Raw genomic sequence first — 15,615 nt, 5'->3', positions numbered from 1 at the left:
AAAACAGCAGGCTAAGGTCACTTGGGGTGTCAAGATTGGTCACCATTAGTATAGTTCAGAGTTTTTGCCATAAACTTGCCATAAAATATATGGCGCCCACCGTGGGGCTCGAACCCACGACCACAAGGTTAAGAGCCTTGCGCTCTACCAACTGAGCTAGACGGGCGACTGTTTGGCAGGCAATAGGTTACTTATTAGACTGTGGGTCTGAAATGTTATTAATTCTTAGAGGTTTATTTATTTATTTATTAGTTTAAGTCTAAAAACTATTTGGTTTGTTAATGTTTACCTTTCATAAGTTTTCAACTCTTGAAAAAGACATGCTAATGCAATGGGGGCTTATGGAAGCTGTTTGATCCAATTGGATTGAGATTAAAACTTAGTTGTATTGAGTATTCTAAAATAAGAAAGTTTTATGAATTACATATTATGTATTTGCTAAAAAAAAAAAAGAATTACGTATCATCTCATCGGCTTAAATTTTGGTAATTATAAGCTAGAGCCATAAGGTGATTGTGTGAGAAGCTAGGGGACCATGAGAATGCCAAGAAATGAAGCAAAGTAAAAAATAATGATTTTTCCATAGCTGTAAAATGAAGTACAGTACTGCAGATAATGCCATTCTTTAATCATTTATGGCAAATATATGGTTTACTTTAATATGGTAAAGCTCTTTTCCTATCAGTTACAATTGCAGAGAGATGATGCACCGCAAAAAATGTAGAATCTAGCATCAGTTTGAAGGAGTCTAGAGAGTTATAATCGATGCTTAACATCTTTTCAACGCAAAGTGTAACGCCCAAGAAGATTGACAAATCCAAGATTTCAACAACGAAAGATGTCAATACCAACATGGAACTGGGCAGACATTTTGTGTTTATGGAAAGGATTTCTCTTCGCACAGGGGTTATGATGTTGATGGCTTTGCAGGTGATATAAGCTATAAGGAAACAGGAGCACAAGTTTTTGTGTTTTTTGTGTACCACATCGACAGATGTAGAAGTGGGTGGGGAGTGAGCGTAGGATTAAAGGAGAGGCGAGCAGGCAGCAAAAACCATCTTTGCGCTTGGGGCAATGACGCAGCTAGTGAGGTTCTAACCGAGGCGCGTCTATTGCTGGTTGAAAACTATTTCCAAACCCCCTCTATGGCTTAGGTTCACCCTAAGCCTTAGAGAATTTTTGGAAGGGCTTCCTTCTCTGGAAGCCCTGCAATTTTAGTCCAAAATTATATATTCATATGCTTGCTATCAACTTTCATTGTCCAAAGCTTGGAGCCTGTCACTAACTGACATCAAAGTATGGAGAGAGGTTGTCCTTGGCTCAACTAGCATAGATGATCCACATCAATATATAATGGTAACCTCACTATGGAATTATTATGATAGTTTGTGACAGGCTTAGTGTATATATATCCTTCAGTTACCATAGAATTATCATCTTTTTTTTTTTTTAATCCTCATTTTCTGCAGAAACTGAAACAGCTCTTGGAACCCAAAACTGATATCTCCATTGACAGCATGAAAGGTTTGGGTTTGTGAAGTTTGCCTGCAAAACAGCAGAGCTAAGGTCACTTTTGGGGTGTCAAGATTGTTCACCAGTAGCATAGTAATTTTGCCAAAAAAGCAACCGCCCACCGTGGGGCTCGAACCCACGACCACAAGGTTAAGAGCCTTGCGCTCTACCAACTGAGCTAGACGGGCAGTGTTTTGGCCGGCAATAGTTTACTTATTACACTGTTGGTCTGAAATGTTATTAATTCTGATAGGTTTTTTAGCTTAAAAACTATTTGGTTGGTTAATGTTTACCTTTCATAAGCTTTCAAATTCTTATGTAAAAGACATGCTGATGTAATGGGGGCTTACTGGAATTATCAAAGTTATTAAATAAGTAATAGACTTTGTATATTTAATTCAACTAGATTGAGATTAAAACTTAGTTGTGTTGAGGTTTTTTTTTTTTTTTTTTTTTTTTTTTAATTTTAATAAAACTTTACTAAGCACACTAGATCTTTGTGTTTCTGTACTAACCGTTCAAAATGGCATGCCTAGCAGCCCAAAAACCAAATCATCACCTTCTCTGCTGTCATGGCATCCTCTTCTTGCTCAGTAACTTTTCTTCTTCTACTGTACTACACTTTAGACCCTTCACTACTGGCTGGCCTGGTGATCACTGAACTCATATATAATGTCCAAGAAGATTAATAAATCCAAGATTTCAACCACTTAGCTCTATCTTTCAATACAAATCTGCTCATTACATGGTTATCCATCCTGCAGAAATTTGCAGGATGGATAATTGAGCATTTGCAGAGATTTCAACCTGAATTGAGCATTCACTGATCCGGTGATCCCTATACTAGAGTTGGAATTGGGGAGAAAAGCTTCATTTTTTTTATTTTTTTGTGGAAAGGAATTCTGATGCCTTTTGCAGATGTGATATAAGCTATAAGGAAACAGGAGCACAAGTTTTCGTGTACCACATCGACTGATTTAGGAGTGGGAGAGGAGTGAGCGTAGAATAAAAGGAGAGGCGAGCAGGCAGCAAAAACCATCTTTGCGCTTGGGGCAATGACGCAGCTAGTGAGGTTCTAACCGAGGCGCGTCTATTGCTGGTTGAAAACTATTTCCAAACCCCCTCTATGGCTTAGGTTCATCCTAAGCCTTAGAGAATTTTTGAAAGGGCTTCCTTCTTTGGAAGCCCTGCAATGTTAGTCCAAAATTGTATGTTCAGTTGTTTCTTTATTTTATTATTTTAAGCAATTTTTTGAGCGCTAATACCATATTTGTTAGGATTTTGTAAGGTGCCGGCAATTAAATGGATCTGTATATGTTGAATAGTTATAGAAATTCCATGAGCTGATGGAAAGACAGTGGTAGAGGACGTCTGGTCTGGGCTACTCAGCCCGATCAAGTGAAGAGCGGTTTGATGACATTCGATCATTCATCATATTGTTTATGATGACTTCATAAGTATCCTTAAGGTCTGGACCGGAGAAGTGTTCGCAAGACTGTTTATGATGACTTGTTATGTTTGTGCAGACGTTTTGTTGGGGTTCCCCCTCCTTCCAATCATATATATGTTTAGAAATGGAAAGATTCACAGTGCACTAATTAGAAAGCAAAACTGAAACATGGAAGGTGTATGGGTCAGCAAAAAGAAAGCAATAATTAGAAAGCAAAACTGAAACATGGAAGATGTATGGGACTGCAAAAAGAAAGCAAATCTGCAACATGGAGGTGTTTTGGGGCAGGCAAGGTTAAGAGCCTTGCGCTCTACCGACTGAGCTAGACGGGCAACTTGTTTGTTTGTGAAATGTTGGTTAATTTCTAGAAGTTTAATCTGGACATTGGTAATAGTTACCCTAAAATGTGTAATGAATTGAAGTGTATAGTTATGGTAGAAGAGGAGTTTTGGGAAGATTTTAAGGTTATGCAACTTGCTTGGGATAAAGTTTTTTTTTTTTAATCAAATTAGAATGCAATTTAGAGTTAGTGATCAAGTGGATACATAACAATGAGGTCTCATGGTAACTTTGCTACTTGCTTGTAAACGCAAGTTGAGATAAAAGTCAGTTGTGTAATTAACGCATATTTTTAGATAATAAAATAGAGCGATTGATTTTCTTACTAAATCTTCCATCATGCATGCTCGAGGACTAAAGGTTAGCCCTAAAAATACATTAGTAGTAGGGCCCAAATCCAAATACCATCATTGATTGCATAAAACACAGACTAACCACAGTTAAAGTCTATATTCAAACCACAGCATGTGGACAGTCTCAGTACAAGAATATAGTTTTAAGATAACTAAAACCAAAAAAAAAAAAAAAAACTACAATTTCCTTTAGAAATAAATTTCTGCTGGATGGTGGCAAGATTCACAATGCAGCATCAGGTTGCTTTTGTGGTGAAGAGGCTTGGAATTCTGGTAATTCCTTGCATGAATTGTATATTGCATGTAGAGTAGGGAACTTGGACTGCAAACAAAAGCCACTTGGATCTTTAATACATTATACATGCCAATCAAGAAGCAAGAAAACTTGAGAAGATAAGAATAAAGCCATAAGCATGGGTAGCCCCATGTCCCCATCCAAGTTGGTCAGGCTGTTAGCTTAGTAACCACAAGGTTTCAAGTTCAACTGTGGCCTATTGGGTGGTTTACCTCCTTCCTTGTGGTCCTTTGCTAGCTAGAGTCTCATGGCGGCGGAGTTTACTCAATGCACATATTCAGGTCGAGGGTAGTGTCTCTATTACTGTGAGACTAATTCAGATTAAGCCCAGCTCGCCCCTCTTGGGCGAAGGTCTGGCCATGAAGTACTATTTTTTAAAGGTTCTCATATCGTGTGCTATGTGACAATGGTTCTGGATGCGTAGTAGACAAAGTTATCATGTAGGCTATAGCAGACACAGATTTAGTATACAGCTGTTAATGAGAGTTTGAGTAGGAAGAGTGGAAGACAGTTACCATGTCAATATGAAACCTTTCGGCTGCAATGGCAATCTGTGGGGCCAAAAACACATCGGCCTGCAAGTTTGCACCAGTAACAATGATCAGTTTAAGGTTTTCTGTAATTCATACCGACAGAAACACAGCATTAACCCCTCATTTCCTGTGCTTGTAATTCCTCCGATATACACATATAAGTTCAAACTCTCGACCTCAGGTAAAGAATAACGTCATTGAGCAAGTAGATGATAGCATCTATAGTATATATCTGATGCGTCTATAGTTCACAGTTCAGATGATTCTATCTTGGAGATTGCCTAAAAGATGGAAAATCGTGTAACTAGTACCAGATAAACTTGGTTCCCTGTAGCATGTCTGCCCGCATATCGGATCAGCAACTTCTCAAGGGCTGTCCAACATAATAGCTCTTTGTGTTAAAACTTAAAAGCCACAATGGGTATTTGACAGGAGAGTGAATTAAGACATTTAGTGCAACGAAACCTACCACAGAAACCTTTTTCAATGTTTAGTTTAGCCCACGTTTGTCCCTCGTTTGGACCAAATCTTTCGTCGACATGCTTCTGCACAGTTAGGACACAATAACTGTTCATAAGACGCAATAACATGATTTTTGGAAGGTTTCTCCCCGACAAGAAGAAAGATGTGTGAAAGAAAACATACTAGCAACGAAAGCATATGAAGAGGCTGTATACTCGAGCAGACAATGCTTGCAGCCTGCCCAAAACATTCAAACAAGTCACTAGAAAACGAATCCTAGGTTTCCCACGTTAAGATACATGTCGTGCTGTGACTTATACAAGTCAAAACACAAAGGCTTGTATCGAGGATTGAGTGCCTCCTAGTACACAAAGCATATTATGTTCAAAATGAGTCAAACCCAACCTGAAGATTAATAGCTCTTAATTGAGGATCGAGTGGCAACAGTGGATGTTTTGGATACTTCTCCTCCAAATACTAACGAAATGAAATGCACCCTTGTAAGATAAACCATGAATTATGCCATCAAAAGACATAGCGGAGGAATCAAAACGTACATATTCAGAACTTAAACAGAACGCGACTAACCAATAAAATTGCATAAGAATCAGCAATCACTGCATCACCACCATCAACCAACACCGGGACATACCGAAGAGGATTCAGTTTCTCAAATTCTGCAAATTATGCACATGTTATTTCTTCTTAAACCAGTGAAGACAAATCATGGGAACAACCTTAGCCAAGTTGGTCAAGCTGTTGAGTTGGTAACCATAAGATTACAAGTTTAACTCCCAGCAAGAGCGGCCTATTGGCCTTCTTGGTTTGAGCTCATCACCTATGAGCAATCTATGCTGGTTTACCTCCTTGTGATTCTTTACCAACTAGGTCACAAGGCAGGTTTACCCTATCCCTATGCACACATTCGGTTAGTGATTGTAGGTTTTTCTAGTCACTCAACAAAAAAAAAAAAGGTTCACAGATCATTTGAACACACCACACTTAGTTCAGGATAAAGCTTGGAAGCATCAATGCTAATAATGACTAAAGAATGCATCAATCATACCACAATTCATTGGATTAGCTCTTCTGCAAAAATCTTCAATCTAATTTCAACAAAGACCATTCATTTCAAACTTACCAGGACCAAATTGCTCTCCTTTACTGAGATTGACTGCCCTGTATTCATAAGAAAGACCTGCACACAAAATCAAAAACAAAACCATCATTCCAATAATCTCTCAATTACCCATTAACACACAATCATAACCCATCATAATCCATATTGTTTCTGACAACCTTTGAGACTTAAAGCGAAACGGACTCGCCAAGAACACGAGCTTTGCCAATATGAATACAATACAAGCTTCGAAGAGGACTCGCTTGGAGAGCTAAGATTGGAGTCCATGGCTGAGGAAGATGAGAAGAGCTTGGTGTTGCAGAGAGCTGGGATGAAGTGAGTAGTTGGTGGTGGTTGAAACCAAGCATCTTTAGGACAACGTGGGCTACACAACAACCTCGTAAAACTCCTATGAAAGAGAGAGCCCTCGCTGTAAAAATCACGGATTAAGGTGGGGTGACTGCGGTTAAATTGCAGGAGTTTTGACCTTGATATAGAAGCCATCACTGTCTTCTCAGCTCAATCAAGCTTCAATCTTGAACTACAGTCCCCAGTCACCAAAAATTAGGATTTTTCTCAAAGAATTAATCTTTGATTCCGTTTGGTATGGAAAATGATTTCCCCAAGTGATTTTTACAATTTTCTTGAGATATACAATATATTTATATTTTAAAATTTTTAGTTAAAAGATATTTTCAGTATTTTTTTAAACTTTTTTTGTCAATCACTTTTATTTTGTCTCTTTTAAGCTAGTTTTGAATTATTATTATTATTATAAATAATTTTATAATGTATTCATATTTATTTTTAAAAAATAAACTAAACAAAAAAAAAACATTTTTTAGCCGTGAAATAAAAAATGATAATATTTTAATATTTCGCTAAACAGTAGATATTTTAAAAAACATTTTATAAATTTTCAAACGATTGTTGTGTTTCTTATGCACACAGTAAAGCAAGGAATTGATTGAAAGGTGTCTGCATAGATAACTTAATTGATCACATGGGTGAAATTTGAAAAGAAAGATCAGATCGAGTTTTATCCCGTGCGAGAGCAACCTTTAAAAATGAGGATGTTCTGAATTTACATTTTATATCCTCGGTGGGGCTAATGCGTGGGGAGCCTTTCGAATTAGGGATTCAAATTTTTGAAAAGAAAGTGATTGAAAGTTTGTTCATGCAATTCGCAATTTACCTCCTTTAATGACTATGGAAGGTGAAGAGTTAAAAGTTAGGATTAATATGGACATGTTGAAAAATCTGTATAAAAAAGATTATAGTAAAATAGAGGGGTAGTAAACTGTAAATGCGAGATATAAAAGGAAAAATAGTTATACGGAGTGATAAAGAGGGACAGAGAATCAGAAACGCGCGAAAAAAAGGCGTACAAACTCCCGCTAGCTCCCACTATAAATAAGCTAGGGTTTTTTATTTTAAAAATAAGCTAGGGTTTAAGTAAGATACTTTTTAGTTCTGTATGCGTAGGGGTTTAAATTCGAATACCGCTTTGAAGAATGTCTTTCTGGGGTGAGTTCTATATTGCGTATTTCGTTTTTCATTGACAGAATTCTTCATTTATGTTCTTGTTTCTTTTCTGCATCTTTTGCAATTGATGTATTTCCAAGCAAGTTTCATTTCTTGATCTTATCTTTTTAAATGAATTTTAGGGATTGAAGTAAAAGCCGGAAAACCGGTTTCGCATTGCTTTGAACGGACACGACGGCTTCGGATTTCTCAGGTAATCTCTCTTTGAGATTTTTATTCCGAAAAAATGAATCTTGATTTCCATTTGAGCTGTAGGGAATGCTTGTTTAGTAGAGATAATTAAACTTTGTATTAATATTGTTGTTTATTTGATTATGGTGTTATTCATGTGTTATGTTCCACAGTTTCGATTGATCTTTTGTTCTGGAAATGTTTAGGCAACATTGGGTATTGGGGATTCGACAACGAGGAGCTTGGTTCAGTGTAATGTGGGAAATAAGACTCCGGTGTTTCTGTGTGCCTTGTTGCCTGACAAGACGGAGTCATGCCATTTGGATTTGGAATTTGAGGAGGAAGATGGTGTGGTCTTTTCTGTTCTTGGACCAAGAAGTGTCCATCTAACCGGTTATTATCTGAGTAAGAGTTCTCATACATATGCACACAGTGACACGGAGTCATATGGAGAGGATATAGCCAACACAGACACGGAGTTGTCCAATCAGTGCAGTGATGATGATGAATATGATGATAGCTTTATAGATGATGATGAGCCGGATGTTTTCCCATCTTCACCGGTTTCAAGTGATGAAGATGTAGTAGGTAAATATGATCTGCCTTAATGCCTTATGATGATTAATTTTGCCATTAGGTATCTGGCAGTAAAGCCTTCTGCTAGAAGGGCGTGGTTTTGTGTCTACTTGGATGCTCACATATGATTTCTCTTGTTTTACCGATCTCAATGCATTGCCTTCCACAATTTGACCTTTTTCTTTTGGGTTCTTTTTTCCCCCAAATGGAAAACAACCAGGAAACAGGAAAGGCAACTGCAAACGACTTAGGAAGAAACGCCAAGTAATTGTGTCTGAAGATGACGACACTTCACAAGAAAGCGGAGATGAAGACAAATATATCTTGTCTGCATCTAAAAATAAAGTAGCTCCGAAGGAAACATCTTCAGAAAGTGGAGAGGGGAGTGGCAGATTAACAGATGAGCTTACTGATCGGGCAGAAAATGGTGACAGTGGTAAAGAGGAAAAGGTTGACACTATGGATATGACAAATGTGAGTAACATTTGCAAGGATCAACTTGTAAGCGACAAAGGTGATCACAAGTTAGAGCCAGAATAGTGAGTATTACCTATTGTACTTAGGTCATACATTTATATTTGTGTCTATGAATTGGCTTATTCTTTCTGTCTACTGGCACACATTACAGTCAAGGAAGATTTTTGACCTGCAATTTGTTTCATTGCTGCTTTCTAGTGATGCTGAGTCTGCAAAGAGAGCAAAGCCCAGCAAGAAAAGGAAAAACAAATCTGAGGATGCAAAATCTATTGAAGTTGGTATCAGTGGCCAGGAGAACATGTCTGTTGATGATAAAACAGAGCAACTCACCAAGTCTGACATGATGCATGAAGTTCCTATAGGAATTGAACCCCATGCTGATGAGCTATCTGAAAATGGTCCAAAACTAAAGAAGAGGAAAAAAAGGAGTGAGGGAGAGAGATTGAATGAATGCAAAGATTCCAGTCCTAGTGATGATCTCAAAGAGGTCAAGCAAGATGCTGAGGGTACTGATATCAGCAAGGATTTACCAGCAACAACTGGAGAAAATAAATTGCGAACTAATACTCAGTCAGTTTTTCCTGAACCTGATTTCTTGTTTTAGTTATTATTTTGTTGGAATCTCTAAATCATGCATTTCTTAGATGAAACATTTCACCTGCAGTATGTTGATTATATAGATTTTACCATTTGTGGCCTTGTAGGTCAATCTATCTTGATGTATATACTTTCTTACAATAGAATATCCCTATCAAAGAATAAAAATCTTACAATAGAATATACATTGTTTTCGATGCAGAAGTATCAACATTAATTCTGGCGTAGCTGATGGATTCCTATCTGAGAAGAAGCCTGAAAAAAAGAAGAAAAAGAAGACCAAAGTTGAGGATGGGGGAACTAACATCATGCCTGAGCCTGATATGCCAGTGAATGAAAATTTTGTCATAGCCCTGGACAAGGGTCCGAATGTGGAGCCCTCTCTAGTGAGAACCTTGTCAAATGGATTGACTATTGAAGACCTTTCAATGGGTGAAGCAGATGGAAAAGTTGCTACTCCAGGAAGAAAGGTAACATTTTGTGTGATCCATCATAAAAAATGTTGTAAGACCAGCCTTAGCAAGCACATTGGAGAATTTGTGAATGAGCATGATTATTGGATGAACTGATCTTGTACAGGTAAAAGTGTACTATACTGGCATGCTAAGACAGAATGGACAGGTTTTTGACTCCAATATTGGCAAAACTCCTTACAAATTTCGCCTAGGTACTTGCAATTCTCAGAAGTTAATTGTATTCCCTTCTAAATTTATTTTGCTTGCTAATTCCTCTCTCTTCTAATGTTCTGAAGGCGACAAGCACATTATTGATGGATGGAACATTGGTCTTGAAGGTGAACAACTACTAAATTTCTAGTTGTTTGATAACTTATTAGTGTTCACTTGTATAGTTGTATCATTCAATTGTAGATCTTACCATATTTCTGCAATGCTAGGTATGCGTGCTGGTGGCAAAAGGAGACTTACTGTCCCTCCATCAATGGGGTATGCATCTTTCCATTTCCCTCAACCTCTAATAAAAAAGAAGCATTTTGGGACCAAACCCTTGCATAACCTGTCATTCTTCAAAGGCCATAGGCCTACACGGATCTTTCAGATTTCTCGTTGTTCTTTTTGGTGAATTGTCTGTCAAATTGTGCATTGCAGTTATGGAAGTCAGGGAGGTGGGGAAAACATACCACCAAACTCATGGTTGGTTTATGAGATCGAACTGGTTGGCGTCCGGAGATGATTTTGCTTGGCTTTTCTGCTACATTTTACCTTCAAAAGATGATGACTCTGGCAGAGAGTGAGATATCTGCTTCCAGAGATTTTGGGGAAGAGAAGGGGGCAGAGGTGTCTCAAGGAACACTAAAGAATTTACTATTCATTTTATGTGAACAATCAAATATCAATCTATTATTGTGTAGACAATATAGAAGTGTACAAGGATTACTGTTCTCAGTACTGGGATTGATTCTTTTCATCATTTCATCAGTAATCTCCACTTGATTGGCTATTGTGCATACAATGTTTGTCTAGTGTGTTTAATAACTACAGAAATTCTCCATTTTTCTGGTGAAATGAAAAGTTTAAGTAAACAATGGTTCAAAAGGAATTAATAGAACCACTGGTTAAAGAAACTTGGAAATTTTAGACAAAAAACTGTTCTTGCCAAAAACTAGTTAGTACTACTTTACAGATCTTGAGAGCCAAGAGAGTACAAGCAAAAATCCTATGGAGAGGTTCCTAGATAGATGACCCTATTTTCCACCCAAGTATATACTCATGATATCTTGCTCCTCTTTGGGCTCCTTCATAGCAGTTTCTGCTTTCAGCTCTGAACTAGTCATAAAGCTTCTGGCCTCGCTCTCCAAAATATCGCTGTGAATACCAAAAACAAGATATTATCAGCAGTTAAGCGCAAAGGGAAAGGAGAACGGGTGTGAACTGAAATATGAAACAATGGAAAGAGATGGGTTCTTAAATCAGACCTGTCGGGGGCTTCTGTCTTGGTTATCAAGGTGATTCCATGAGATTCGAGTTGCTTACAGAAGCTTCCGAGATCTTTTTCTTTGCAGGATGCATAAAGATTATGTAGCAAATCATTGAACTGTTTTGGTTCCTACACAATTGAACCTACCATATTATGCTGTCTGTCATCTCGCAAGTTTTGGGAAGGAGAGCGGGGAAAGGGGAGACAGCATACCTGTTCAACAATGCAACCATTGCGGAGAGCCACTAAGCATTCCAATGCTTTCTGATATGTATCCCCTTCATGAGAGCTCTCCACTAGATAAAAGATCTTATTCTTCATTTCCTGAATAGCCTTATTAACCCACTCTGGGCTATCTCTGCGAGATATCATGTCTTCAAAATCTTGAACAGGATTTATGTTTCCAATTTTTTCAGGTTTAACTTTAGATGCATGTTCTATGAAGTCAATAGGTTTGGGCCGTTTGGCTTCAGCGGTTTTGCCCAAATCTTCTCCTTCCTCATCTGATCCAGTTGGTTTTTCTCTTATCAATCTTCTTCTTGATTTCTTCATCTGCAGGACATTAATAGGTAAATGAGGTTTAGCAAAATCTGATATTATGAAATGGAGCTGTGCTTGTCAAGAATACCTTTGGGTTGTCTTTCAGTTCAAAACACCTTCTGAATTCATCAACGACGGTCTTGTTTCGAGAAAGAAGTTCAGGATCGGGATCTGTTATCCTCCTAAGCATTTCATCGAGTGGAGGGACAGCAGCATCATGGTGCTTTGACTTCAACTCAAGATAGTGATAAAACCGCTGAATATTTGAAAACAATATCATGCTTCTCAAAACCATATTGCTAAACACAAAAATGAACTGTTCTAAGAAAATATAGAAGTTCAATTGAATGCATTTCATGCACGACGGAATACCTGTAATACAGGATTAGGCGTGAACTCAGGCAGCAATACTTCCTGACTATCAGACGGTGCAAGATCAAGCATCTTGACAAGATTATCTGCAGCCTCCTGTTGCTGTTCAGTAGGGAGCATTGACGATGGAAGATTGCTGAAAGATGGATATTGAAACTCCCGCACATCCTCAGCGAAAGGAAGAGCATTGAAATATAATGAATCAGGCTGAAATCAACATCGAACTTGAGTGTTAATTCATATTTAAATTATAAAAAAAATCATATTCACAAAGAAATTTAAAACGGGGTCGGGATAGCTGCAACGATGGATTCACACTTACAACATTGCCTTTGTCAGACACATTAGGAGTAAGGACTCCTATAGTTACATTTCCCTGCCCTTGTCTCCATACGCAGCGGACAATTGCTACTCGGTTCATATCCTTCATTGCCCTTGCCAATGCAGAGACAGCAAGAATGGCCTTCGAATTTTCTGGGTCAGCTATGAAGACATTCGCATCTTTCATATAGTAGTGCCTTTTCGGGTAGAAGGAATATAAAAGCAAAAAAAAACAAAGGACAAAAAAGTCTCGTTAAATCAATAATACCCAGAGGATACACCATCCAAATCAAGCTCAAAACAGCTAAGTTTTACCGCATTATATTCGAAGCATCTGAGAATCCTAGAAGCTTCACACCTTTCTCTGGTTTGAACTTCACTGCCTCCCATTCAGCAGATGATATGGGAACTACTTGAGGTCCATATCGGTATCCTTTAATCCTTTGTTCTGGTGGCACTTCTCTTGTTGGATCTTGAACAACTTTATATTCATAATTAATTGTGATTTCATGCTTAGCAAACTTATCAGTTGGAGGTGCTTTATCTGAATACATTTTCAGAGTGGGAAATCTCTCTTCAGCTGTTTTCTTATAGACCATTACCTATCAGACAACCAAAGAAGAAACAAGCCAGCAAGATAAGTAACACTAACAGAAGGTGATAATTATCTTTCAAATGGATATAGAGTTGATACGTAAGCCAGTGAGTAAATCTCTCTTCCGTTGTTTCCCCAAAATCACTGTAAACTGATAGCAGGAAAAGCAAAAATGAAAAGGAAGAAGGAAAAAACTAAAAATTGGGAACTGCCTCGCAAGTTGGCCTCATTTCTTAGTTCTCACCTTGATCTTCAATTTGTTGCTGAGTTCAAAATCACCTCTATATAAAGTGGCAGGAGTTATATTACGAGTTCTTATTGCACCCAACAATGAAGTTGCACTTTCAACATATACTGCTTTTGAGGAAGTTTTTTCTGAAAATACTGACAAAAGAAAATCATTTTCACCAATAATTCCTTTTTTTGCATCCAAATCTTGTTTCATTCTAACAATTACAGAGTCCATTCTCATGCCATGTGCTTTCATCTGAGCTGCAATGGTGCTGACTTGATCTTCCTTTGTTCCTTCGTATGGATCTTTAATCGGACATGTGGCATTTGTGATGAGGCAAAGGCGCTTCTTTCCTTTGTTGGTTAACCCATACTTTTTAATCATCATATCCATCCCAACAATTACGGCATCAAGAACTAATCAAGAAAGTTAGGGTTCTCAAAACTCAAGAATATGAAAATCACATCTCAAAAGTAAGAACGTGGGAGCATTGGCATTCAAGAATATAAGGAGTAATAATCACAACCGAAAAGTTACAATTTGATGATCAGTCAACTACATGTTATGCATCATAATAATTCACCATATTCACTATCACAGGAAAACAAGAAAAAATCAATGCTGGACTATGGGTCACATAAAAAACTTCTATTTTATACTTGGACTATTTTAGCAGAGAAAACATAGTGGCTGGATTGCACAGATATACTATATTCATCCATCTCATGACACTCAATTTTCTCTAGAAACGCTTAAAATATGAATGCCATATTATGACTCAAAGCATATAATGACAAAACTAAAGAGTGCAAAGGATCTTGCTTCTTCATCATGCTAAAATGCATACGTAGGATACAATCACCATCAACGCTTCCTCGAGGAATCTGTTCTACAGCCTGAACAAGGTCATCATCAACAACTTTGATACTCCTCAGAACCGTCACATGTTCATATCCACCCACTTCTTTTGTCAATTCGTTCGCAGTCTCTGGGACAATTGTACAAACAGATTCTCTCATTTCATGCTAAGATAATAGTAGCAATAAAATCACAAATAAACAAGAAATGAAAAGAAATACCTGTTGTCCCAAATAAAATAACTCCTACTTCATCATACTTGTTGTAAATCAACTACATACAATAACGCACAGAGATTATCCAATATCCACACAGGTTTGGAAGGGAAAACACTAAAAAGTTGAGAGTGATGGTAAAAAAAAATACCTTCTTTCCCACTAACACGGAGCAAACCTTCTCAATTTCAGGAAGAACAGAATGCATTGAAGGCCCCACATCAATCACCAAAATCAAACCCTCCTATTTGTGTTGAGAAATTATTAGTACCAAAATAAAAGCGGAAATTTTCAGGTCATATAAACGCGAAGAATAAATGTAGCCGCGAATGGAACTACGGATTGATACGGAGTAAATTGAATGAAATATGGGGGGAATGGGAGATTAAAGAGTAAAACTCACCCTGTTTCGGGCCATCTGAAGAGGAAAAGAGAGCCTTTTTAATGGAGTTTACAGAGAAAGTTATTATCTTGTAGTAATGTGCCGTTTGCTTCTTCTTCTTCTTCAGTGCTCAAAGCTTGCAGTGGAATCTTCCACCGGGGATTTCTTCTCTTTTAAAAAGGAGGGAAAGAATGCGGAAAATGATTTTTTTTTCCTTTTTATTTTTACAAACAAATGTAAAATTGAAAAGAAAATAACCAAAAACAAAAAAGAATGTTAATGAGTAATTAATAATGAACAAATACAAATTTTGGTACACGAATATTATCAAAATAACAGTTTTGGTTCACTTATTTAATTTCTACCCATTTTCATATACTACTATTATGTTAGTGTCAAAATTCATCGTGCTGATCATCCTTACGAAATTATTAAAGGCATTTTTGTCATTTTGAATTAAGATCCAAATTTGAGCATTAATAAATAGATTTAAGCTTTAAGATCGACTCAAATTAAGGTAGGCTGATTAGGAGAACTGCGAATTGAAATCGATCTTATGACTTGAATCTTTATTCCTTCTCAAATAGGGATCTTAATAGAAAATGATGAAGATACATTTGAAATTTTTAAATTAATGCATGTCTTAAACGGAAGAGTTATCGACGTGATGAATTTTGACACTAAAACAATAATCGTTGATGAAAATTGATACTAAAAAATAGTTATGGATGAAAA

General features: G+C 37.3%; 3 protein-coding genes and 4 non-coding genes across 7 annotated transcripts; 3 read left to right on the top strand and 4 right to left on the bottom strand.

The window, feature by feature from the left end:
* Positions 1-93: 93 nt before the first annotated feature.
* TRNAK-CUU lies at positions 94-166 on the bottom strand. The gene has a single exon. It is a non-coding gene; the product is annotated as a tRNA-Lys (tRNA).
* An 890-nt stretch (positions 167-1,056) lies between these two features.
* Positions 1,057-1,206, top strand: LOC116018011. The gene has a single exon (XR_004098047.1). It is a non-coding gene; the product is annotated as a U4 spliceosomal RNA (small nuclear RNA).
* Positions 1,207-1,627: 421 nt separating this feature from the next.
* Positions 1,628-1,700, bottom strand: TRNAK-CUU. Its single transcript has one exon. It is a non-coding gene; the product is annotated as a tRNA-Lys (tRNA).
* An 849-nt stretch (positions 1,701-2,549) lies between these two features.
* LOC116018014 lies at positions 2,550-2,699 on the top strand. The gene has a single exon (XR_004098050.1). It is a non-coding gene; the product is annotated as a U4 spliceosomal RNA (small nuclear RNA).
* A 987-nt stretch (positions 2,700-3,686) lies between these two features.
* Positions 3,687-6,618, bottom strand: LOC116017000 (glutathione S-transferase zeta class-like). Its single transcript, XM_031257492.1, has 9 exons — positions 6,244-6,618; positions 6,086-6,142; positions 5,533-5,621; positions 5,350-5,421; positions 5,128-5,181; positions 4,952-5,027; positions 4,794-4,855; positions 4,465-4,524; positions 3,687-3,976 (listed from the first exon to the last, which is right to left on the bottom strand). The coding sequence occupies exons 1-9, from the start codon at positions 6,566-6,568 to the stop codon at positions 3,878-3,880; spliced, it is 894 nt and encodes a 297-aa protein (XP_031113352.1). The 5' UTR covers positions 6,569-6,618; the 3' UTR covers positions 3,687-3,877.
* Positions 6,619-7,446: 828 nt separating this feature from the next.
* LOC116017003 (peptidyl-prolyl cis-trans isomerase FKBP53-like) lies at positions 7,447-10,881 on the top strand. The gene is made up of 10 exons (XM_031257496.1): positions 7,447-7,591; positions 7,732-7,802; positions 7,987-8,368; positions 8,577-8,895; positions 9,032-9,403; positions 9,633-9,900; positions 10,010-10,097; positions 10,182-10,223; positions 10,326-10,374; positions 10,537-10,881. Exons 1-10 carry the CDS (start codon positions 7,579-7,581, stop codon positions 10,619-10,621), a joined length of 1,689 nt encoding a protein of 562 aa, XP_031113356.1. The 5' UTR covers positions 7,447-7,578; the 3' UTR covers positions 10,622-10,881.
* On the bottom strand, positions 10,838-15,031 carry LOC116017002 (ATP-dependent DNA helicase 2 subunit KU80). The gene is made up of 12 exons (XM_031257495.1): positions 14,902-15,031; positions 14,650-14,742; positions 14,505-14,556; positions 14,282-14,413; positions 13,438-13,841; positions 12,914-13,200; positions 12,600-12,795; positions 12,278-12,484; positions 11,994-12,161; positions 11,579-11,917; positions 11,364-11,494; positions 10,838-11,253 (listed from the first exon to the last, which is right to left on the bottom strand). Exons 1-12 carry the CDS (start codon positions 14,914-14,916, stop codon positions 11,133-11,135), a joined length of 2,145 nt encoding a protein of 714 aa, XP_031113355.1. The 5' UTR covers positions 14,917-15,031; the 3' UTR covers positions 10,838-11,132.
* Between the last annotated feature and the right edge of the window lie 584 nt (positions 15,032-15,615).

The sequence above is a fragment of the Ipomoea triloba genome, chromosome 4 (genome assembly GCF_003576645.1).
Source record: "Ipomoea triloba cultivar NCNSP0323 chromosome 4, ASM357664v1".
In the NCBI taxonomy this organism is placed as follows: domain Eukaryota; kingdom Viridiplantae; phylum Streptophyta; class Magnoliopsida; order Solanales; family Convolvulaceae; genus Ipomoea; species Ipomoea triloba.
The sequence above is the reverse complement of the archived record's forward strand: the minus strand, read 5'-3'. Positions and strand labels throughout refer to the sequence as shown.

Excerpts from the sequence above, each read along its gene's own strand:
- LOC116017000 (XM_031257492.1), bottom strand. The coding sequence starts at position 6,568 with ATGGCTTCTATATCAAGGTCAAAACTCCTGCAATTTAACCGCAGTCAC. Across the intron at positions 5,622-6,085 it reads AGGAGAGCAATTTGGTCCTG|AATTTGAGAAACTGAATCCT; the intron begins GTAAGTTTGAAA and ends CATAATTTGCAG. Across the intron at positions 4,856-4,951 it reads CATTGAAAAAGGTTTCTGTG|CCCTTGAGAAGTTGCTGATC; the intron begins GTAGGTTTCGTT and ends TATGTTGGACAG.
- LOC116017003 (XM_031257496.1), top strand. Across the intron at positions 9,901-10,009 it reads TTGCTACTCCAGGAAGAAAG|GTAAAAGTGTACTATACTGG; the intron begins GTAACATTTTGT and ends GATCTTGTACAG. Across the intron at positions 10,098-10,181 it reads TCCTTACAAATTTCGCCTAG|GCGACAAGCACATTATTGAT; the intron begins GTACTTGCAATT and ends AATGTTCTGAAG.
- LOC116017002 (XM_031257495.1), bottom strand. Across the intron at positions 14,557-14,649 it reads CCGTGTTAGTGGGAAAGAAG|TTGATTTACAACAAGTATGA; the intron begins GTATTTTTTTTT and ends TATTGTATGTAG. Across the intron at positions 12,485-12,599 it reads TGTCTGACAAAGGCAATGTT|CCTGATTCATTATATTTCAA; the intron begins GTAAGTGTGAAT and ends TGTTGATTTCAG.